A 24605-nucleotide genomic window follows, 5' to 3' on the forward strand; every position below is an offset into this window, starting at 1 on the left:
AAGTTAGCCAAAACGACCGGATCGCTTACTTCTGCTTTAAGTACGTAGAACTTGCTAGAACTTACTTTTGTTATGCAAAGAATTAGTTGGAAATTTTAACATGAGAGTCCGTGGGGGCTGACTCGCTTTCGGAGCCACCCTCAAGTGGCCGTTGCAGGAACTGCAGTGTTGGGCTTTCCCATGATAATTTTCCAACCACAGAGGTTGTTGCTTGATATGAAAACAGTGGTTTAATCGCTGTATTGTATGCTACCTTTTGATCAGCAGTCATTTCCAAGCTGCTGTACAACAACACTATTTTGTGTTTACGACAAAAGGAGTGGGCGGTGTGATCAGTTATACAGACGTTTCAACTGATTGATTCCAGAGAAGGATCAAGGTGATAGAAGGTTCCTCCTAACTTTACACCCACGCAGCCTCTGACTTTCGCTTGGGCAGCATCATTTTGCAACGATCTTTCTGTTTTTCCCATTCACACTCAGATAACAAGCCAGTAATTTAAGAATTATCCACTTTGGAGACAAATTTGGACAAGCTGTGTGTGTCTGTATATGTGTGTCAGCTTACTGAGCAGAGAGGGCTGAAAAAGAGATACATTTATGAAAGAACCCTTTGACCTACTGTATGTTCTGTAGTTTTACGCACATACAGCTTCAGCCTATGGAGAGAAAGTGCTTCGGAGACGATATCATTATTATAAGTGGTAGATCCAGTGAGCGGGGGCCAAAATCAATCTGAACTTATCAAAAACTTTATTTTTTAATTCTTTGATAGTGATTACATTTTTTTTGTCCCTACCAGCTCTGTCGTTTAATCACAAAAGTCTTTTTAATTGCACTGCTTCCAAGATCCTTCCACATTCACCACTAAATGAGCTATGCCTGTTTACTTCTCAGGAAGGGAAGAATGGGAAGTTTGTCTGTTTTCAATAGCTATGTTATTGTATTGACGTTTCCAAGACAAATGGAATAAAGAGAAATCTGTTCAGTGGACTTTCCCTTTCACTCTTTAAGCTCTCCCTCAATCTCTCATGGTTTTTGTTAATGCACCGGTCCTTGAAAAAAGATAGCTTCCTCAGAAGCACCCAAGGTTGACTCACTTCCTCCTTTTGCTTTCTCTCATGCTGTCTCTCTCCCTCCCTCTCTTTCTCTGTCTCTCTCTGTCTTTCTCAGGTTTGTGGTGCTCCACTTTACAGTTTCCTGCTGTTGCATGGTAACACAAAGCTGAAGGCAAGAGGTAAGCTGGATTTTTTAAAAAGTCTGGAGAAATACACGTAGAAATAATATAGACCACGTGTAGAGAACTGAAAGTTTCTGGTGAAGAGAGGAAAGTTACAATAGTAGTAGAGTTTTTTAGGTTTCACAGCATATCTCAGGGTCACGCCAGGGCATTTGGATGTTGTGGTCAGTCAGAGTGAAACAGCTGCTCTGAAGCATCTCGTTCTCCTGCTGGAAGTGAGATTGGAGGCACTAATGATGGGCAATCAGCGCCTGGAGCCCTCACCTTAAAGAGCAGCGAATGACGCATACACCGTATAGTAAACACCAGGTTCTCCCTCTGTCTTTTAGCAGCACAGCTTTGGCTCCCAGCATGCTTTATGTGCTATATGTTTGTGTGTCTGTGTAACAGAGGTTGGCTCAGAAAGACAGTCCTGCACCCACAATGGGTGTCACAGAGAGAGGTGATAGAAAAGGTTTCATGCTCTTCCTGTTCACCTCCTCCTCCAATCAGCTGATAGTTCGAGCGCTGATGCCCTCACAGATAAAGCCATATGCAGGTTAGTCATTTGAAATTGTCTTTTGAGAATACGTGCTTCTTATGGCCGCAGTTTGCCTTCAAACACACACAATCTGAAAACAATCTGCGTGTGCAGGAGACAGCAAAGATAACATTGCATTTAGTGTTCTGTGTGTATCTGTGTGAATTTTCAGTCTACCATCCCAGGTACCAATGTACTAATTTTATTATCCACAAAATTGCTTTGTCAATCAGGATAAGTTTACAAAGCAAGTTGATTCATTTCATAGTTACAGAAATCTCCAATCACTTAAGTATTTTAACCACACAAATAAAAACATCAGATTGAAAGATTGAATATGGAGAATGCTTATTAAAAGCTATATTTTCTCAAAAATAATACATCCACAGGGCCTTTAGAGGGGTGAAGAAAAAGAGTATTGCTTTTCCATAAAAATAACTAATTTAAGAAATTCTGACGGACTCAGCAATGACTTCTTACCTCGTACCAGCAAGTAGCTGCTTACTTCTCTGCTGTTTTGCTAACCTTCCTCCCGTTCGTGTGCATTTGTTTTCAACGAAGCCTTTGATAATCAATTAGTGGATCGATGGATCATCATATACGATGTTACGATGTGTGTATTTGTGTAGTCTTATCTGTCATAAACAAGAGATTACTGGTTGCTGGGCACGTTTGTGTTCTCGCGGTGCCACCGAGACAGGAGCTGGGACACCGGGTCAGAGGCTCTGATCAGCAGGTTTGGTTTTCAGCCACAGTGAGGAATTGAGCCTCCACTCTCCCTGTAACAAGTTACAACTAGTCATTCATCTAACATCACAATTAGTCCGAAGCTGTTTAAAGAAAAATGAAACATAAGGTAAAGAACCCTGCACAGTGGCGTGCTCAGACTTTTTGAAGGGCTGGGGCGAAAAGAAAAAAAAAGGGCACATACAGCGCGTCCTCGCCACTGAAGAGGGCACTTTAGCACGCGTTTTGGCTCCCAAGAGGGCACTCAAGCATGTGTTTTTCAACAATTGGGCCACGAGGCCAGTGCACACCACTGACCCTGCGTAGGTCTTCTCCTCTGTGCTCCTCTGATCAGAGCGGTGTCCCTAGTCCCTAGTGTCCCTTGTGTGTTATACTTAGCAACAGTCTGGCAACCAACTGCTGGAATTATTTTTCTGTTGTTGCAATTCCTATCTTGAAACATAGATGGTGGCATTCTGCTCATTCTCCACTGACTCAACATATTCAGCCTTTAAAATCACAAACTACGGTGTAATTAAAGGTCCCATACTGTAAAAATGTCCATATCTTTTTGGATTATAAAGCAGGTCTAGGTTCCCTATTAATACTCTAAAGGTATCAAAGTGCTCAATCCACAGAGAAAAACACACAGCCTAAATTTGGAAATCGAGCCTTAGCTGTCAGCTAAGCTAGCTGTCGAGCTGTCAGGATTTCGGTTAATTTGTGATGTCAAAACTATGCAGTCACTGCCCTGAGCCATTCCCCAGGCCTGGCCCGTCTGGAACTAGCATCCAGTCGTGCAGGGTTTGGTTTCTCTTGAGTGTAGAGTGTACATGAAATCTGATATGTTTTTATTTGAGTGCTCTCCGAACATTCAGCCAATCAGAAAACAGATGCTCTGAGCCTGTCTTCTGATTGGTTCACTGACCTGTTATTGTTGTTATGTTATTAGAGCTAGCAGACCTATACCTTATTATAAATGTTTATTTGATCAGAGTCACTTTTACTGTGACATTTACTTATCCTCTAAAGAAAAAGTTGTCAGGATTTATGGATCAAAGCATTTGCTCCATGGACAGGTGAGCGGCTCATAGAGTGACTAAGAGTTTACACTAGTAGGTGTGAATGAGACCACTTTTTCAAAGTCTGTGCTCTAATCTGAAATCTTAAGTGGATAAGAACAAGCTGGAACGTCAAAGGTTGAAGTTCAGGACATATTCAGAGTGATATAAGCATGGGAGCATTAAGCATAGGCTGACAGGTTTAGTATGTTCAGTTTGACATGCCATAGGAACTGGATTTCTTTTTTCTGAGCTCATCTCACCTACAGTAGATGTAGGGGAACATGCAGACATATAGGTGCATCTGTGAGAGCTAGTTTGTGGCGTAATGCATGCATACACTTTGCTTGGTGATCAGATGAGAGAAAAAAATTAGTAACAAAGCTATTGAGTTTTTCAGTGAATTCATTTATTATCCTGTCAGCTCATGGCATCATCAGACAGACGAGTTGAGGTCATTTGTTCAAGTCATGGGATCGTTTTGAATTTGATCCACTTTTCTTTTTGTTTCGTTTTGTTTACGGCAATGAAAATGTGTACGGCTCCAAATTTCTGTAAACTTCAATTGATGACTATCTTTTACTCTTGAAGAGAAAATAAAAGACTGAATAGCAAAAGGAAACCTCTCTTCAACATTGTGGGTATGGTAGATGTTGTAGGCTAGAGGTGTGATGAGTGAAATGAGACGGAGATAAAGTAGATCAACTTTCTTTTCTGCCTTATGACTCTGTGTATGACGCAATGTATTCGTCTGTTTATTACATATACATTGACACACAAAAGATGCGCACGGTGTCAAGCACAACCATCAACACCACAAGCACCTACTACCACACACACATACACACACACACACACATACCTACACCGCAAACTTCCCGCGTACTCATACCGCTCAGTCTTTTACTGACAGTGACTGTGCCACTTTTGAGAAGGGTGAGTGGGTGTGTTGACTGGAAATAGGTAGCAGTGACCCAACACAACGACGTCCTCTCAGCAGTAACGCGCACTGTTGTTAAAGCTCTCATGTGTTCAAAGTGAAGACATACCGCTGTGGCACAGAGGAGGGAAACCAGAAACATCTTTATACTATAAGTTTCGTTTCACCAAATGTAAACTGTTAAAGGGAGTTTGGTTCAGTTAGTTGTGGATTTAGTCAATTCACAACATGGATTTTCTTAAAAATGCAAATAGCTTCCTGAATAACATTTCTTATAGCCCTGCTGCCGTGCCTCTGCAGGGATATGGTGGCAAATTTACCACCGTAAATAAACTCTAATTTTTAAACAAAGGGTTCTTGACTTGACAAAACCATTATTTTGATTTTCTTTGCTGGAACCACAAATGAAAGCTGTCACTGACAGATTGTATCAACTGTAGCAAGCTAATTAATCTTTTGTTCTGTGAGCTGACTCATTTTTAAAGGGAATCATGCAAACCGGGTCTTTAATATTGTAAACACATGACAGCTGCACACATGACTAAGAACCAGACTGCATTTAGACTGTATTTTGTGTTAACATAGCCTTAACCAGTAGCTTGGTCAAACTGTATGCTAAGGTTACTAGTGAAAAGGTTAAGGCGAGGGCTAACAAATGTGTTGTAATGCAATAGCAGGCAAAACTTTGGCTATGGTTACTGGAGTGTTAACTTACCGCAGTCGAATAAAGATCATGATGGAGCGGCTAAGGTTACCCTAAACTCTCCTAGCATTCAGGACTGGATTCTAGGTTTGGGATCAGGGTTGTTTTTTTTATTTTTTCATATGCCTCCATGCTAGAGACAGCCGTGGTCTGAAGCAATATGTTTTCAGGTTGTCGTCGGTTCCTCTCATTCTCATGCATGTGATATCTCAGTAACACATTGAGAGGATTCGTCCAAACGGATTAGAATTCTGTGCTCAAAGGTCAAAGGTCAAGATGAAGGGGACTGGAAGGACGGTGATTTGGCACAATCATTCACTCGGACACGAAGATGAACTGATTGGAATTTGGTGGTCAAAAGTCACTATAACTTTTTGTGCCACCTCTGCTATTTATAACAAAATTTCACATAACTGTCTCATGGGATAAAATCGAAGTGATGACAATTTAATATCAAAAAAGTCAAAGGTCAGTTCCACTGTGATTCTCCACCTGTACCCTGTTACCCACCAAACTAACGCCGCTCTTGGAGGATAGGAAGCTATTTAGTTAACACATCTTTAAACCATATCTCACACTTTTGCACCTGCTATTTTTTTTTTTTTTAGAAAAGGCTATATAAGACTCCACTCTTCCAAACTTTTTAGATGGAAAGTTTTGCTCTTACTACATCTCCATGCATGTTGCCTCAACAGGTGGAGAAAAAATTAAAGTTTCACCTGGGCCTCCCCAGGGAAGAGTCAACTGAAAGTGAAAGATCTTCACATTCTCTTGACCTTAATTGTCCTTTCCTTATCGCAACCTACATTGCGTCATTTCTTTACTCTTTTCGGAAGCTTTGTTCCCTTTTCTCTGATTCATCACCGTCCTCCCGTCTCTGTCTTCTGAAGGGTGTTGAAGATGGCAGTGTGGATCCAGGCCCAGCAGCTCCAGGGAGATGCTCTGCACCAGATGCAGTCTCTGTACGGTCAGCACTTCCCCATTGAGGTGCGACATTATCTGTCCCAATGGATAGAGGGCCAGCTCTGGTGAGTTGCTCCTCAGGGCAAACAGAATAAGTGTGTGTGTTATGCCCACGTCTGAACAAATGTTTGTTTTGCATGTTTGTACATGAGATCATATTTGGACAGTTCCTCTTCTCTTGTCTGTTCTTTGTTTGTTCTTTACAACACCTTAGGTTCATTCATTAACCACGTTTTGTGCATTTATACATATACGTATCTGTGTTTCCCGTTTGTCTTGCGTGAATGTATGTGTGTGGGTGCCGGTATGTGTGTTTTTAGGGATGTCATAGACCTGGAGAACCCACAGGAGGAGTTCAAGGCCAAACGCCTGCTGGACAGTCTGATACAGGAGCTGCAGAACAAGGCTGAGCACCAGGTGGGAGAAGACGGCTTCCTCCTCAAAATCAAACTGGGACACTACGCCAACCAGCTCAAGGTAAGTTGATTGGAAACGTGAGAGCAGCCCTGCATGACCAGTATACAGCACCTCACTACTTTTATCTTTTGGCTCACCTGTCTGGGGCTGGCAAGCTGAAAAAATGCCAACTTGTCTTATTCATACGGTCTGTTTCATTGAGAGACTTTTTTGGATTTAGTCTTCCGTCAGAGAGGTCAAATGAACCAGGGGCTACTATGTCAGAAAATACCTAAAGGCGGTATGTTTCATACAAATGCACTTTCAACTGTTTGTCAGATTTATCAGCGAAGGAGAAGTTTCCTTGGCACTTGAAAATACCTGACCTTGATTTGTTTTGTCATAAAAATGTCTTTGATCTGTGATACTTTATGTATTTCGAAGCTGAAGAGTGAAAAAGACTGGAACAAGAAGTGCCTCCTGCTCCTGCAGTGGAATAAGCCAAAAACAACTCCAGGGGAATATTTCACATAAAACTCTGAATTCCACCTGCTCAGGCTCTTGCTGTGTTTTCAACCAACAGTTTCTAATTGTTTACAAGGTGACAGGATGATAAGCAAGCAGTCGGAAGGCACAGCTCTTCAGTTGAGAGAGACACCTCCCTTGCCGTATTTCCTAGAAGAAGAAGAGCACAATACACGTAATGTTTTAAGAACAGGTTGTATCCCACCATGAGAAAAACAAGAGGGCGGCCCAAGTGAGGGCCTTGGTAGCCAGCCAGCGCTGCTATTTATGATCGAGCTCCCTGCTCTCAGATCAGTTCTTCTGTTTGTCTGAAGGGCTCAAACTGCAAGCCCAGATTCCTACCACACTGGTTTAATCTGTCCACGGTTGTGATCTTACATACATTGGATGTGGCGGAGTGTTATTCATGCCATGTTTTATTTATGATTTGGATTATGTGTCTGTTATGCTTCAAAACCTTTTCCCATTTCCCGCTCTCTCCATATCCCACATCCTTACTCTGTCTTTTTATGATTTCAATTAATTAATTTTTTTGTACCTTATTTCTATTGTCTCTATTTGTTACTGATCACTTTGTTCTTTATCTCTCCATTTTATGTAATTTTTGTTCATTTTGCTCATATAACGTTGATTATGTATGCACTTTATCTCCTTTTTTTCTATGTTTATTTGTTAGCCATAGAAATTTGTCTTGTTGTAATTTGTTATAGGGGTGGAACTTATGTATAAGCCAATCGGCTTCGTTCCCACCGTGCACCATTGAATATAAATGTGTGCTGTTGGTGCCCCGGTCGGCGCCTGCCTGTAAACTGAGTGAGATGAAATCATCAGAATTTTTAATGCAACTTCATTCTTCCACTTAAAGCGGGAAACAACAAAAATATCACCCACTGACTCACCACAGTATCTTTGAAACAGAAAGCGAAACTGCAATTTGTCACACTGCTCATCAAGAGGAAAGAAACTTACTGTAACACATAAGCCGCTCAACTCTGGTGCATGATGTGTGTGTATGTGACAATATGTGTGTATGTTAATGAGTCATGTCTCTATATAAAGTATGCCGGGCTTCAGAGATGAGTCTCATTAGGCTCAGCTAATGGGTCTTAGTGTCCACAGCGTTGGCTCCACAACTTAGCGAGCCTCCTTGATGTGACTAAATTGGCGAGTCCTGTGTCCAGTGGTTGCTCCGCTCGTCAGGGGCTAACAGGCCTTAACACAGCACATGTGCTTCTTGTCTTTCAGAGCACGTATGACCGCTGTCCTCTGGAGTTGGTCCGATGCATCAAACACATCCTCTACACAGAGCAGAGGCTCGTCAGAGAGGCTACGAATGTGAGTGGGGTGCATGTGTTTTGCTGTGAAACACACACACACACACACACTCTCAGGCTGCCTGACACCTGCATGTACTCTCACAAACAAACAAACCTGTGGCTTCTCCATGCATTATTCATATCATAGCCTTGTGCAAATCCTGTAAAAACAAACACAGGCTCGTGTACATAATTTTCATGAGTGATTCGGAGATTGAATAACTTGGTGCGACCGCTTCCTGTTTCCTGAGTTTTTCACCCAAAGTCTCCAGGCTCCAATGGGTTATGATAAATGGGGCACCCACGGACACTGACAATCACGTCGTAAAATGTCCTTGTAAAAGCAAATCTTTGTATTTCACCACTGGCGCGCTGCACTACGGAGGGAAGTCAAAAATGAAAGTCGAATATTTCACGCTTTATAACGAGCACTGAGTTATAAAACCATTAAGGCAGCAGTGCATAAAACATCTGACTCTCAGCAGCTCCTGGGGTGAATTGATTTCCAGTCACAACATGCCTTTTCTATTAGTGGAATGCATATTTGGGCTGATTGAATTCCACCCTGTTTAGCCTGAACCTTTAGGCACCATGGTACTCTTGTTCAGACCTTTAACTGACCATGCAGTCTGCCTGACTATGATAACCAAATGCATTTCCTCCCGCTCTGTTTGCTGTGTTCCCACTTTGTTTGTAGTCACTGGGGATTTTTTACAGTCAAACAGCCTGGCCGCCACACACAGAGGTCAATGCATCATGTTCAGCTTAATTCTGTGTCCCCACTCCATCCCCCATAGCTCAGCGCTCGGCTCAACACCGGCCAGCCATTTTCCTTAATAACTATCATAAACAATCCATTGACAGACAATTCAGAGAATTTACAGACCGCAGTGCATCCAATGGAAAAACAACCTCACCAATTATGGTTCCCAAACCCATCATTTCCTATCTCTCTCTCTGTCTCTCTCTCTCTTTCTTTCTCTCTCTCTCTCTCTGCGCCTGTCTCTCAATCATGTTGTAATTGACAGTCGAGCTCTCCTGTGGGCGGGATGTTGGACAGCATGTCTCAGAAATACCAACAGATCAACCAAGCTTTTGAGGAGCTTCGTTTGATGACCCAGGACACTGAGAACGATCTGCGCAAGCTCCAGCACAACCAGGAGTACTTCATCATCCAGTACCAGGAGAGTCTCCGCATCCAAGGTGAGAGCTGAGAACTTGCATCTAGTTAATGCAGCTCAGGAAAAAATCTAAATAAATACTCAGTCTCTACTAAGTGAGTAGATTAACATAGCCTGTCAAATGAACTGTAACCCATTGTATACAATTGCCATATGAAGTCATTTATCATAGATCTCAAGCTTCTCAAATGAGCAGATTTTTAAGAATGTATTTTCCCAGTTTAAGTTCAACAAAAAAAACTGTTGTGAACATGTCATGTGGGTTTTTTCCACAATTGAAACCTGAATGATCAATTGATTTATAGCAGAATATGCGGAATTAATATAAGAAAAATGATTTTCAATTGAAGTCTGTGTGTGCAGTTTGAAGCCTTGCTGCTTCTTGCTGAAAAAAGAAAATGAAATGTTAGATTCTAGTGTGTCATAGCTTTTCCTATCATGTGTGAGACTATATTAAAATCATAGCTGTCATGCTGGATCGCATAGATCATCAATAGACAATATGTACATGCAGCTTCCATATGTTACATATATGTTCCATCATTCAGAACACAACAACATCGGCCTAATGACGTCTGTGTTATGTACACTGTGTGCACAGGTCAGAGATCTTTTTTTTTTTTTTGCTTCCTCTCAGTTTTTTCCTTCCTCCTTCGCTAACTCACCCCCCTCTCCCCTCTCCTTTCCACTCCACTCTGGATGGCATGAAACTCCCCCCTCCCCTCCCCCTCCCCCTCTCCAGCTCAGCTGACCAGCCTGGCCACGCTGCCCCCTGCTGACCGACAGCTACGGGAGCCCGCCCTTCTCAGCAAGAGAGCCACTGTGGAGGCATGGCTGACCCGGGAGGCCAACACACTACAGAAATACAGACTGGTGAGACATGAACATTCATTTCATCCATATATGAAACACATCTTATTTGCTCCTTTATTGCGTCTGATTTTAAGTTCCACAAAAGAAAAAGCAATTTTCATTTGTTTGTTTGTTTGTTTGTTTTTTGTGTACAGGACCTGGCGGAGAAGCACCAGAAAACACTGCAGCTGTTGAGGAAGCAGCAGACCATCATTCTGGATGATGAGCTGATCCAGTGGAAGAGACGGCAACAGCTGGCAGGCAACGGGGGCCCACCGGAGGGAGGCCTGGACATCCTGCAGTCCTGGTGGGTTGTCTTCTACCTCCCACCAAGATCACAGCCGCTAGACTCCCTCGTGAAACAAAAGGGTCACAGGTTTACAAGCTCGTAATTGACTACCACTGGGTTTATTTCCAAAGTTTATTGGCTCCTAATAGGAGAATCGCAGGTGGACGTACGCCGACATCCTTTATTTTCCTCCTGGTTTTGTTCTGTTTGCCATTTTTGGAGCGTTTTGCAATAGCTGTTTTTGCGTTGTGTTTCAGGTGTGAGAAGCTGGCAGAAACTATATGGCAGAACAGGCAACAGATCCGGAGGGCAGAGCACCTCCGACAACAGCTGCCCATCCCCGGCCCCATTGAAGAGCTGCTCAATGAACTCAACAGTACAATCACAGATATCATCTCAGCATTGGTCACCAGGTGTGTGTTGCGTGTGTATGTGTATACAGTAGATATATGTATGTGTGCAAGTTCAAACACTTGCAAACACTGGATCTTGAGTAAAAGAGCCAATTCAAAGACACATTTGTGAGTCAGTATAGTTTCAACATGAGGATGTGAGTAAGTGAGCGGGTGTGTTATGTACACGGAGGCATTGCCCTCTCCTGATCTCACTGTTGGCCCTCATGGAGGCAAATCCTGCTTACACAACCCTAGCCGCTCTTGTGGCCAACAGAGCGAGAGATATCTCTTACTAAAATTAAATTACTTAGGCATTCACTTTATCCATCTATTGATTCAATTCACATGAGCGAAGCTACTGAATATGACTGTGGAGAATGTGTGGCTCTTTGGGAGCGTTTGTTTGAGTTCTCTTGACTCAGTAGGCTACGAACTGTTTGAGCAATATCTGCTTATGTCGAAGCATTTAACTTAATCCTTATGATATCAGACCTTGGTACATTTTTTCAAGCCCCCTGTGGTTACCATGGTAATAATAACAGTGCATCTTAATAATAATTCAACTGGCACTTCGCCAGAAACACAACAGAGGACGACTGGTGTGAGATATCTGTTTACTGTTTACAGCCAAACAAACGTATGTTGTTAAAATACCAGTCAGTCAGAAATAATGGAAACCACAATCTGATTTCACTGTGTGAGTCATTCTCTGTGCAGCAGCAGAGCACAGTTAAGTTGGTTACCTTGCAGCGGAGTTGGAGGTGTGCGTCCTGTAGCCTGCAGCTTTTCACTTAACAGCTCTCTGTCGCTCATATGTCTTGTTTCCTTACTCCCTGTCCTATTTATAACTGATGAGGAAGACATTTTCAAAAATTGAAAATGTCTTCCTCTTTTGCAGATACATTTTTAAGAGGAAATGCATATACAGTAGATCTCGTTTTCTGTGTGCTCATGTGTAAAAGCCACCCTGTGTGACGTGTTGGACGCCTTTCTTGTAAGGCAGTGACAGTAAGATGTGTGTGCGGTTTGCGTCAGCAGTGATTAAATAGGGTGTGAGGTGAATAAGCAACAAACATAAACAGTGAGGCCGTAATTAATTACATCAAATTTGTGATGCATTGTTTATTGTGAATCCTTTGTGCTTGTCAGGGTGTTTTTTTATCGTTGTAGATGTGAACTATTATTCAGAGAGATAAATTGTTGCATAATGTTAACACCTTGAAATTCTACACATGCTGGGATGGAGTGTGTGTGTGTGTGGGGGTGGGGGGGGATTTATCAATGTGCAGAGTGTAGTGGTGTTGGGATTCATGGGTGGTGAATGAATGCATTGCACCTTTACAGTAAAGCAAGTTTAGTTGTAAGCTGTCAAGTGAAATTGTGTGCCTGTCTATATGTGTTACAGTCTGAGCTACAGTAAAGCAACCCCCCCTTCCTGACAAAGAGAGATCACATTTAACACATTACATCATGGAGCCATTTTTCAAACCCCATCAGTACCGCCCTGACACGGAGGAGGAGGGTGAATGTAAATGTGCCCAGAGGCAAAGGATGGTAGTTGAAGGCACCTAAAGAAATGTGCAGAGACACAGAGCATGCAGTGTGCAAGGGATTAAAATAAAACGCAAGCATACACCCTGTATCAGTACATTAATTTTTGCCCCAACGGCACATCTGCCATAGTCCTTTAGCCTACAGCTTCTCTGAAAAGGAGGTAATCTGACGTTTCTGACAGCATCCTCTCCCACTTTCTCCGAAGTTTGTCCCTGCAGGGACCCATAACACATTGAAAAGCCATGTCACTGTCACAACAATTTCTGACTGACCACAGACAAGCCTGTGGCCAGACGGTAATGCACTGCTATCACGTGTCGCACAAACACTGGTTATGTTTCTTCAACAGCATCTTCTATAGATGCCCCCTGAAGCCTGAGGTGATTTCATCATCAGATTGTTCAGGTCCAGACCAAGGGGCTTAAAGGCTCATAACAGCAGTATGTGTTTGCTTCCAAGCTCCGTCTGAGGCCTGCAGGCTTAATCGTTAGGTTGTATCGTCCGCTGTCTGACTCCTTGCCCAGTTTTCCTGTTAATGTGGACATCAGCAGACAGCAATGCAGAGAAGCAGAGCAGAGTCCTGAGAGGAAAGTAATCCTGAACCCTGCTGTTTTACTGAACAACCTTTTCATGACTTTCCATTAGTGCGCAATTAATTACAATAGAGGCTGTTTTTACAGGCTAATGTTCTCAAACCTGCAGGTGAGTTGAGCTTAAAAGAACCCTGCAGAGTTTTCATTGTCAAAAAACACTTACTTGGTATTGCAGCAGTTGGTGAACTAGGTGAAGTTGTTTTCTGCCTCATAAAACATTTGTCCAATCTTTTCTACATGCTGTGTGTATCTGCAGTTTTCCACAGTTTTATTTTTCATTTTTAGGCTACAAGCTATAAGAACAAGAAAAATGACATTAAATTAGCTACTTTAATGAGATTTGATGTTGCTTTGGGATAGATAATAACAACACAGTAATCAAATCAATAAAGTGAGATCACATGCAGCAAACTTATGCTACACAATCCGTAGTACAACTCTCTTTTTTCCTTTCCACAGCACATTCATCATTGAGAAACAGCCTCCCCAGGTGTTAAAAACCCAAACCAAATTTGCTGCGACAGTGCGTCTCTTAGTGGGAGGGAAGCTCAACGTGCACATGAACCCTCCACAAGTCAAAGCCACCATCATTAGTGAACAGCAAGCAAAGGCCCTGCTGAAGAACGAGAACACGAGAAAGTAAGTCCAGTGCTTTGTTCAGGTCAGTGTGGATTTATGATTCATTAACAGTTCAGCTTATTGTCAGTTAATACAGCAAATGTTGAAGGCTTCATTTCAAGAATTGACACATGCAAGTGTTTTCACATCGTCTTGGTAAATGGACTGCACTTTTAATGAACTTTTCTAGTCATATCGACCCCTCAAAGCTCTTTACACTAGCTACATCTTCCCATTTATAGAGCACTTTTTCTATGCGTACTGTGCTTTTCCATCACACACATCACAGGATGTCAATTTGAGGTTTCACTGTCTTGCCCTTAGGACACTTTGACATCCAGACAGATCCAGAGCAGCAGGAGCTGTTTCCTTTACTCTGTTTGCACATATTTTTGTATCCCCACTTCCTTTAGTGGGGACACTGCAATGAGCTCCCATGGCGCCATTAAGACAAGGAGTCTTAGTTTTCTACAAGGATTACTTGATCCCCCGGATGAACTCTAGCCTAGTGTGTTTTTCAGACCTCACCACAGAGACATGGCTGGAACTTAAACAATGCCTCAGAGGAATCTATGGTGTGGATGCAGAATCCACATTTAGCCTGTTCCACAGCCTTAGTCCACATTCCTCCAGACTAATAGAGACCTGCTGACTGTATGTCCGCCAGGCAGCCAGTGTGGTCAAATGGGTGAGCAATCCATCCATACGACCAATCTGCAGCCCAGGCACATCTGCATACCGGGCTGGTAGGAAGGGTGGTAGTTAAACTTTCCAGTTACATAAAAAAAAGTATGAACTTCATTCTTGCGGCCAGCAGGCTTTTCACCCCGCTCCGAACGAGCGTCATTATGTTTTAATTTGCTCTGGGAAGACTGTAATTCTCAGCACTTGAGCACATGCAACTAATTGACTACTTGATGTTCTCTCTCTTTTACAGTGACAGCAGCGGGGAAATTCTCAACAATAACTGTGTAATGGAATACCACCAGACAACGGGCACTCTCAGTGCCCATTTCAGGAACATGGTGAGTGGGGCCTTGTGACTCTACATGAGTTAACTCTGATGGAAGCAACAGGAAATGAAATGACTATCATGCCCATTATACAGCACAGAGGCAGAGAGAGACAGCCAGATGACAATATGAGGGGTCACTGAATGATGAGTATGAATTGATGAGTGTTATGCAAGTTGAAGGGAAGTAGATTGCTCTCACTTGCTCAATTGCAATGCCAGTCATTAGGCCAATCTATATAAAGACACATATCTATAGCAGAAAATGTCATAGCTGTACTATATGTAATATTTGTTCTAGAATAATGCAAATAAATCCCTCTGGTATGAAATAGCCTGTTACTAATACAGTTCCAATATTTTGTGGATTTCTAGAATAAAGTGAGAATGTATTCAAATTACATTAAAAATAAATCTACTGGGATCCAGTGGGATTTAGAAGCAACACCGCTGAACTGCACTGTACCAGCCAGTGTCATTGCCTAGTGACTATGCAGTGTAGGTATTATAGTAGGCTACAGCATGCCGTGCACTGCACACACCCACTGGAACTCAGCAATGCTTTGGAGGATCATGGTGCAGCACGAGTATAGGGCTCCTTCTCTACATCACTCATGTTGTTAGCAACAACCCCCAGAGCCCTGCATGGATTATTTACATATAGCCATGCACAAATTGAATTATGCATGTATGTACAGTATGTATGTAGTAATATATGGAGGATGTGGGCATTGTCAGCCTTACTGTGTAGACATGATGTACAATATATACAATGTCTCATTGTTGGACCTGTCTTGTCTCATGTAGTCTTTGAAGAGGATCAAGCGCTCGGACAGGCGAGGAGCAGAATCCGTCACAGAAGAGAAGTTCACCATCCTGTTTGAGTCCCAGTTTAGCGTTGGAGGCAATGAGCTTGTTTTTCAAGTGAAGGTAAGAGGGGCCAGGTCGATCGATTGGGAGAAGAGATGACACTCGCCTTGTCACACAAACATACTATCCATTGTTGCTCCTACAATCAGAGAAATCTGTTCATTTGTGAGCCCAACTCACAAGACCTTGAGCATCTCCCACACACATACACACATCCTCAGTCGTTGCTCATGTGCCTTTGTCAAGCGGTTTTCTAATGATGTTTTAATGGCTCCTCTCTCCTGCTAAATCAGTGGAAGGTTGTCTTTTTGCAGTAAGTTCAGCTTTTATGGATGCTATGGTGGTATTACACTGATGGCCTGTCTCCTCTCTCTCTCCAAACAGACGTTATCTCTTCCTGTAGTGGTGATAGTTCACGGTAGCCAAGACAATAACGCCACAGCAACTGTGTTGTGGGACAACGCTTTTGCAGAGCCGGTGAGTGTCTGTTTGTGTTGTGTTTAGGATTTTATTTAACTTAGTTACCTACACATTATATTGCATACAAAAATCCTTGGAGAAGCAATGTAGTGGAAATGGCTGTGTCTGTGTGTGTACTTCACACATTTTTATCCATGACTGTTTGGCATTCTGCTGCCGCCTCACTCCCTTCTGTAAAACATGTAAATCCTCTGCTGTCTCATGTGTGTCCACAGGGACGAGTGCCTTTCCTCGTGCCAGATAAAGTACTTTGGCCTCAGCTGTGTGATGCCATCAACATGAAGTACAAGGCTGAAGTGCAGAGTAACCGAGGCCTGTCTGAGGAAAACCTGGTCTTCCTTGCTCAAAAGGCCTTCAGCATCTCCAGCAACAACCCTGACGACTACCGCAACATGACAATGACCTGGTCACAGTTTAATAGGGTCAGTGCCAGCTTCTGTCCTCTCCTCCGCTCCCGTGAATGCAGCAAACAGACAGCTTTTATAAAGCGCACACTGATTATCAATTATGGTTGATTTTAATCACATCATTTTATGGATTTCTGGGTTAATTTGTGGATTTTTTCTACCATACTGCATTTTTCCCCTCTGCGATTTTGAAAATGCCCACAGGCCAGTTTCAAGTGAGTCATATCACCCACATGCTTACTCACCACTAAGTGATTTACTATTGGTTATTCATACATAGGAATATTTCTTGCTCCATTTGCAGTGTCCCTACCGCCCTATTCTGTAGCTGACTTGAGCGAGTCGAACGCCTCATTGGAAGCCAGGTCTTCATCTTAATGGGCCTGTTTGTCCACACAGTGAAAGGCTGGAGGCCTCATTTTCTCGCTCAAAGCAGCTGGCGATAGCAGAAAACGCACTCACATTCAGCACACACCATCGGTCTCATTAGATTACAGGAACATCAAGTTTCAGCCGCTTCACAGCCTCGTGTGTAGGCTACACACAGACACGCACTTTCACCCTGTCTCCCTTTTTTCCCCTCTTTCTCAAATACACTTGTTTAAATCATACACACAGCTGGGGTGGGGATGTTTTTTTTGTTGTTTTGTGTTTATGGACTGAACCATCTCAGAAAAACCTTTTAAAAGATATACGTATGTTGTTGCTTTATAAAACGTTTTCTCCAAAACCCTTCTCCTCTACAGGAAAGCCTGCCAGGGAGGAACTTCACATTTTGGCAATGGTTTGATGGCGTGATGGAACTCACAAAAAAGCATCTCAAACCACACTGGAATGATGGGTAAGGAAACTGCAGAGGGTTTGACCGTTTCAGTCTTTGGCTTAAAAATATGTCAAAACTGAAAAATAAAAGCACTAGTTCTCTTTTTTCATTTTGACAGCTGGACTGTGTGTTCCGTTAGGGTAAAATGTGTTTTCCTCTCCCCATTTTGTGAGTCTAGAGAACTCAGGCAGTAGTTCACTTTCATAATTTTCCATGGCAACCTGGGGAGCCAGACCTACTCTCGCCACTAAACAAGGATTGAAATCAATAATAAAAATGGCGAGGGAAAGCACAAGACAGTTTTTATGTCGTTTTCTATATATCTCTTTTTTTTCTCTTTTTTTAGCGCTATCTTGGGCTTTGTGAACAAGCAGCAGGCCCAGGACATGCTGATGTCCAAACCCAACGGTACTTTCCTTCTGCGCTTTAGTGACTCTGAGATAGGAGGAATAACAATAGCCTGGGTGGCTGAAAATCCTAACAAAGCAGGTATGACACAGAATTTCACTTAGTGTCATTTTCTGATTCAATCCACAGGGCATGAAAAGTGTTATTTGTTTTTACTAAAATAAAATTGCATCAAGGTGTTTTTGGCCACTAGGGGGCAGAGAGAGAACCTGCAAAGCAAGTGCAGCAGGTGTTTGGCTTTGCAATTTTTGACACAATGGTATCAGAAGACAGTTTCCTACACTTAGCTGGTCTGTCTTTCACTGGGGCAAAGATAACTGTAATACTCAGCTTCAACCCTGATTTGTGTGAACATAAATAATTTCCATCTCATTAGGTTTTTATAATTTCAGTTTGTGTAAACACCATTTGTTTTTAACAAAATTCTTGTCACCTTTAGCTCAATTAAAGCTGTATTACACATCTCTTTACCCTTTGACCCTCAACTTGGCAGAATGAATGAAGTAAACACTGTGTAAACTTGACATACACTTGACATGTGGACTTTGCAAGTGTTTGTTACTAATGTGTCAGCAAGCAAAGTTTACGCACAAAAATGTAAGGGTCTCCATAGAAACAGGGACATCTCATTCAGCTCATCTCTATGACCAGATTTGGACAAATAAATCAAATCAATTTCAAATCAAATCAATTTATTTATAAAGCACATTTAAAAACAACCAAAGTTGACCAAAGTGCTGTACAGTATAAGAGTGCTAATTGCTCAACTTTCACCCAAATAATATCAAGTACATCCAACTTTCGTTTGTTTACTCAGCTCTCAGTGATTTTGTGCTTCAAAAACTGAATGGCATAGAAAAGGAATGACTTTAAATCGACCAAATGGAGCTATGTTTGTTCTTTTATAATTACTTGAACTTTTTCTGCCTGTGTCTAAAACGAAGACAACACTGTGGACAGGACATACAGAATGAAATGTTATTGCTGTTGTTGCTGATGTCGTGCCGTGTTTCTCCAGGTGAGAGGATGGTGTGGAACCTCATGCCCTACACAACCAAAGACTTCTCCATCCGCTCTCTCGCCGACCGCATCAGCGATCTCAATCACCTCCTCTTCCTCTACCCTGACCGACCGAAGGATGAGGTTTTCTCCAAGTATTACACCCCGCCGCTCTGTAAGCAACCTCCTGTTTTGACTGGCTGCTGTTAACATTCATGTCACAGCCGCAGTGCCTCCGTAGCAAAGAGATGTCTCAATTACTGTGGAATAACTGCGCTGGACTGTCACTCATTTTCTCTCCATGTGCTCGTTTGCTTTCAAGCCAAAGCAGTGGACGGCTACGTGAAACCACAGATCAAGCAAGTGGTGCCCGAGTAAGTACCCAGCTTCCTGTTCATCTGTCCTCATGTCCCTCTGTCCCCTGCTCTCTTTCCTCTCCTTCTACTCTGCCGTCCACCCACCAGTTTTCCCTCTGTGGCAACATTTATACTTAATCACTAAATATTGGACCCTGAATTCAGATCAGCTATTAGTTTGCTGTTACAGTTGGAGGAGGCCAATTACGGACTGCCACGGGTTCCTGAGCGAGCTTGTCTTCCGCTCATCATTAGAGTTAGGCTTGTTAGTTAGCATGCCCTGCTCCCTGCCTGTCTCCGCGGTTGGTTCCTTCGCAGCACAGAAAATCGCCATAATGATACAGCGAGGCCCGGAAAACACGCTGAGGGTAGTTGCTTAGGCAACTGCTGAGCATAGACTCATAGGATTTTATCTTGGGTTTACGTGTGTGTGTGTGTGTATGTGTGTGCGTGCAGGTTTGCTACAGCCAATCCAGACCCAGCAAGTGGGAACCCAACCTATATGGATCATGGAGCCTCCCCAGCACCTGTCAATCATCCTCACACCTATGGCATATACCCGTCTATGTGAGTCCACAAATCCTTTGAAATATAAGCTGCTGTGAAAGAGTGTGTGTGTAAATATTATATGTGCATGTACATTTTGAATGTGTGGTTCAGTGGTTCCAAACCCCTTTTTTGGCTCGTGACCCCATTTTGACATGACAAATTTCTGGTAACCCCGCGATGATCGTGATCGCGGCCGCCAATCAAGATGCGCCAGCTCAGATATTTTTACTGTATATGCTGCATTTTATTTGGACTCAATTTACAATCAAGAAAGTTAAAGTATAGAATACAGTTGTTTAAGATTGTGTGTGGCATTTTAATCATAATTTTAAAAAGAATAATAATTAGTTAAGTAAATATTTTTTATCAGTAATTCTTTTTATCAATTACTAGACATTTAGATGACCCCATTTGAATTCCAGGCGACCCCAAGGTTGAAAAACACTGGTGTAGTTGCTCTTGCTGCCATCTTGTCTGAATGCGAGTGTCTCTTCTGTGTCCCATGGCAGGAGCGACTCTATGCTGGACGCAGACGGAGACTTCGACCTGGATGACACCATGGACGTGGCGAGGCACGTGGAGGAGCTGCTCCGGCGGCCTGTAGAGAGCCAGTGGGGCGGGCAGCAGTCATGACCCTCGACCTCCCTCTTTAACCTGCAACAACACCAAACGAAACCTGCCTCCCAACATGCCCCACTCGCATTGACATTTCTCATGGTTTAATTCCACTCATTTCTCTTTTGTTTTCAGATGGCTATAATGTGAAATGTTAATAATGGTTGTGATTTTATTTTTCTTTTCAGCATGAGAGCATGCACGTCAGTGACTTCTCTTAGTTTTATTTGTGTCCGTAAGTGTTTGTAAAACAGACTAGGTATAATGCAAAACCTACAATGTTACAGTATTGTGAAAAAAAGAGAAGAAGAAATTATGTTCATTCACATTGTGCATGCATTTCCAGTTGATTTTGAACAGATTTAAATATTATGCTACTGTATTAAGTCATTTTAACAGTTGAATGTTTTTATTTTGTTATATCTTTCTTCTTTGTAAATGGGTTATCAGTATTATGATAGTGACATTGAACTTGCCCTTTGACAAAAAAAAGAAACTTACTGAAGAGTTTTGCTTTTGCTCTAAACAACATAATCTGAGTCATTGCTCTGCAGAGTTAGTCAGATTTTCAGATCCATATACACTAACCTAAAGGCAGAGTGACTCTCTTTGCTCTCTGCGCCTGACAGCACACACACACACACACACACACACACACACACACACACACACACACACACACACACACACACACACACACACACACACACACACACACACACACACACACACACACACACACACACACACACATCAGCACACGGTACACATCTGCAAGTGTACGATGTATTTGTTCTGATTTGTTCACCAGCTGAAACCCAGGAGAGGGGTTTATGCACCTCCCTCGCTCTCACAGGGCTATTTGTCTTCTGTTTGTACACAGAAATGCAAATCTAAGCATTTACCCAGCGCTGCCTGCTTGTCCTCTCAGGTCCCTCTGTTCCCCTCATCAATGCTACCTCGCATTATTCTACTGACAGTCCTTGTTACTTTCTGTTATTGTTTCTGCACCACATCCACAGCAGTGCATACAAGTACGACCACTGGGTTCTGCTCTTGTAATTTCTGTTAATAATTGTGAAGGAGTTTGATCCCCTTGCTGCCTGAGGGCTGACTCTGTTGGCTGTTTTTATGCTTGAAACCGCACACCTGAAAACAACAGCAACAACAACAAAAAAAGTCATATCTGGTCCTGAACATTTGGGGGCAGTGCTGCACCTCTCTTACTCTTTCCTGCCTGCCGGTTTCCGTCCACTCGTTCCTGTTAGTCGTGTCATGACACCGTGACATAACTGGGTGTGCGCATGTCTCTGTGGGACAGCATGGCTGCCCCAGCAGTTGAAGTCACCAGGCATAGATAGATAGATAGGCGCAGGCTTCGAATGCTTGCACAAACTCACCAGCCGCTGGGCTGCATATAGCACCTCAAGCATGTGGAGCCGTGTCAGTCTGTGTAGTTGTCTGGCTTTTGTCAAGATTGTGCGTCCCCTGTTTTAAGTTTTTTTTTTTTGGCTACACATAAAATACAAGAAATACATTAGTGTAGCGGAAGTCATTGAGACTATTAACCTACTGCCTCCTCCTGATATAAACACGTGCATATACACAATGCTTAATAGAAAATCTGTCATTGACAACAGCCTTGCACCTCAGGAATGAATCGCTTTGCTTAGCTGATGTATAAGCCAAATAGAAAAATGATCTATGTATACAGAATATATGAATTTATTTTCTCTATCATAATTCTATTTTATTATTGTTTCTCTGGCACTCCCCCAATGAATGTAACCCCTGTGCATGACCCTGTCAAGGATTTACATACAAACACCTTCCCAGTCTGAGCGGAAGTATCAAGTCTCCACTGTCACCAGAAGTACTAGTTGAAAAAGGACACAGAGCAACTGGAAATCAGAGAAGAATTTATGACGTACTTTTGCAACTTGTCCGACACACTTACAGTATTTAAAATATTCCTACATCTTCTTCTTCTTTTATTCTTTTGTATCTTTTACTTCCTTCCTCATCTTTGAGATCTCAACCTACACGGGCAGTCTTGTGATATACCTTTTGTCACCATTAACTCGCATCATTTTTTTGAGCTTGTTCCACCATAGACTGTGTATTTTTCGATGATGTAGATGGCGCTGTGTGCTGTTCAATGTATGTACCATGTTTGTGCTTTTGGGTTTTATCACTTGGAGGTTTTCCAAGAGAAACAGTTGTTGAGTTGAAAAGAAGACAATAAAGTTTTATAAATAATTTGAACTCAACCTGTAGAAGTACGGACAGTTTTCATCTTGCAAAAAAAAAAAAAAAAAGTCATATCAACGAGGACACAGGGGCTTATGCATGAACTCAAACTATTTCACTGTCTTATAAGGTGTGATGCTTTCTGCTTGGTAAAACCTTGGGGCACTGGGTGGAGGGAAATGTCTCTTACAGGTGTTTTTAGATTTAAGTTTCCCTATTTTGCAGAGAAACCTTTCACACCATCGCCTGAAGACATTTCCAATAACACTTGACGTGGAATTAATGTGTTCCAATACAGTGCATGGGGTTAATGGGGTTACCTTAAAGAGACATACTACCTGATTTTTCACTATTTTTTAAGTACATCACAGTTGAGATTTGTCACTTGTTGATCTGTGTTTACACTATAGACCAACTTGCAGACTGCAAAAAGGTAATGTACATTCATGTACTTGTGGAGACCTCAAATATATGAGACTTCCTTCTCTTTACATTGGGGAGCTGTTTTCCAATCTTTATAGTAGCACATCCAAATGTTGCATTTCTCTCCATGGAGTTTTAGGAAGCTCATACTCTCCAAGATTCAATTTGATTTTCATCATGTACAGTATCAGTCCAAATGTAAACCAACTGCTGTATGGTGTATTTGATAGAGGTGCAAGTGAGATGAAGCAATATAGACGTAAAATGTCACAGACTCAATATTTAAAACTGAATGTTTGTTCAAATGTGGAAGACATGGCAGGTTTGGGAGGTTAAATTGAAGAATAATAAAACAGGTAACACATACTGTTTTACCACATTATCCAGCTGCAGTGCTCTTTGACAGCTTACATTTTTTTTATAGCTGTCAGTCGCAGCCCTAACCTCTTTGCTCCCACATTGTCTAAAAAAGCTCAAATCTGCCATCTGGTGGAGATACACAGCCTTTAAAAAAATGTGTGCATTTATATGAGCTCAAGTCTAAATATCAATTATCTACCTTGGTGACGTGCCTGAGGAAGGTGATAAGAAAATCTAATTTGCATGAAATTCAATAGAAATCTGACCAGTTATTGCTTTTAATTTTAATTATCAGAATATACCTCTACAAATATTTTCACTGCTTAGAGGAAAAACTACATTATGGTTGAGCATGTCATGCACTGCACACCAGTCAGTTTTATTTTAATTATGTTTTATCTGTGGGCTTCTATGCCAAATGTGTATAGGTCAGCGATTGTAATCCAGTGGGGAGGGCTCCTATAGGTCAGTGGTGGGTTGTTGCTTGGATACTAAACCTGCATTTATTACAGGGGCTTTAAACAGAAATATAGCATGAGCTTCGTGGTTCGCATTTGAAGTGATGATTGTCTCACAGTAGGGGTTTCCTGCTGCAGCATATGCAGTCGAAGCTGATTTCTATATATTTCTATATAAAATAGTTCAGAAAAAAGACTGATTAAAGAGTGGTTCGTACATAATTATATAACGGTGAGTGACACATCATAGGAAAAAGTTTATAAATTAGAATAAATAATTTTATTTTTTATCTAAAATGTAAATCATGAATTGTAAAAGAATTGAAAAAGCTCAGTGTGGTGAGGGAGCCTTCAGTGTATACGTTTTGGCTTCAGTGATATTTATTTTGTAAATCTCCAGTGATTTATGCACATCCCCTTCTCTTTGGCTGCAATTTGGTTTATCAATTATGATTGTGTAGGCTGTGTTGAGGCTTTGTGGATTTAAATATCCCATTCTAACTAACATTAACCAAGCTATCAGGAGAATGCACAACACATTTTTAATGGCATTTACGGTAGAATCAAGGGCATTGGCTTTGCTTGTATTGGGATTGTATCTCATTGTTCGTCATAGTCTAACATGATAATATATAAAAAGGAATGTTGTACTTAATGTAATAGGTCTTTTTTTCAACCATGATGTCATAGTTATGTAATATGACAAAATAATGGATATAATTGC

General features: G+C 42.0%; 1 protein-coding gene across 4 annotated transcripts in view; it reads left to right on the forward strand.

The window, feature by feature from the left end:
* The window catches only part of stat5a (signal transducer and activator of transcription 5a), a 54367-nt gene extending 32053 nt beyond the window's left edge, over positions 1-22314 (forward strand). For 2 of the 4 annotated variants that reach the window (XM_083977808.1, XM_083977809.1), the window contains exons 2-20: positions 1173-1236; positions 6080-6217; positions 6473-6629; positions 8319-8408; positions 9418-9592; positions 10313-10443; positions 10578-10729; positions 10969-11124; positions 13713-13892; positions 14809-14896; positions 15691-15813; positions 16138-16230; positions 16449-16655; positions 17387-17481; positions 17810-17952; positions 18890-19045; positions 19193-19244; positions 19683-19793; positions 20285-22314. In XM_083977808.1, the coding sequence (XP_083833934.1) occupies positions 6090-6217; positions 6473-6629; positions 8319-8408; positions 9418-9592; positions 10313-10443; positions 10578-10729; positions 10969-11124; positions 13713-13892; positions 14809-14896; positions 15691-15813; positions 16138-16230; positions 16449-16655; positions 17387-17481; positions 17810-17952; positions 18890-19045; positions 19193-19244; positions 19683-19793; positions 20285-20408 (2361 nt within the window). In that variant the 5' untranslated portion in view covers positions 1173-1236; positions 6080-6089 and the 3' untranslated portion in view covers positions 20409-22314. Of the gene's footprint in view, positions 1-1172; positions 1237-3443; positions 3565-6079; positions 6218-6472; positions 6630-8318; positions 8409-9417; positions 9593-10312; positions 10444-10577; positions 10730-10968; positions 11125-13712; positions 13893-14808; positions 14897-15690; positions 15814-16137; positions 16231-16448; positions 16656-17386; positions 17482-17809; positions 17953-18889; positions 19046-19192; positions 19245-19682; positions 19794-20284 lie in introns of those variants that run through there. The other 2 variants (XM_083977807.1, XM_083977810.1) reach the window with 2 other exon arrangements.
* Positions 22315-24605: the final 2291 nt, after the last annotated feature.

The sequence above is a fragment of the Trachurus trachurus genome (assembly GCF_905171665.1).
Source record: "Trachurus trachurus genome assembly, chromosome: 8".
Taxonomy (NCBI): Eukaryota; Metazoa; Chordata; class Actinopteri; order Carangiformes; family Carangidae; genus Trachurus; species Trachurus trachurus.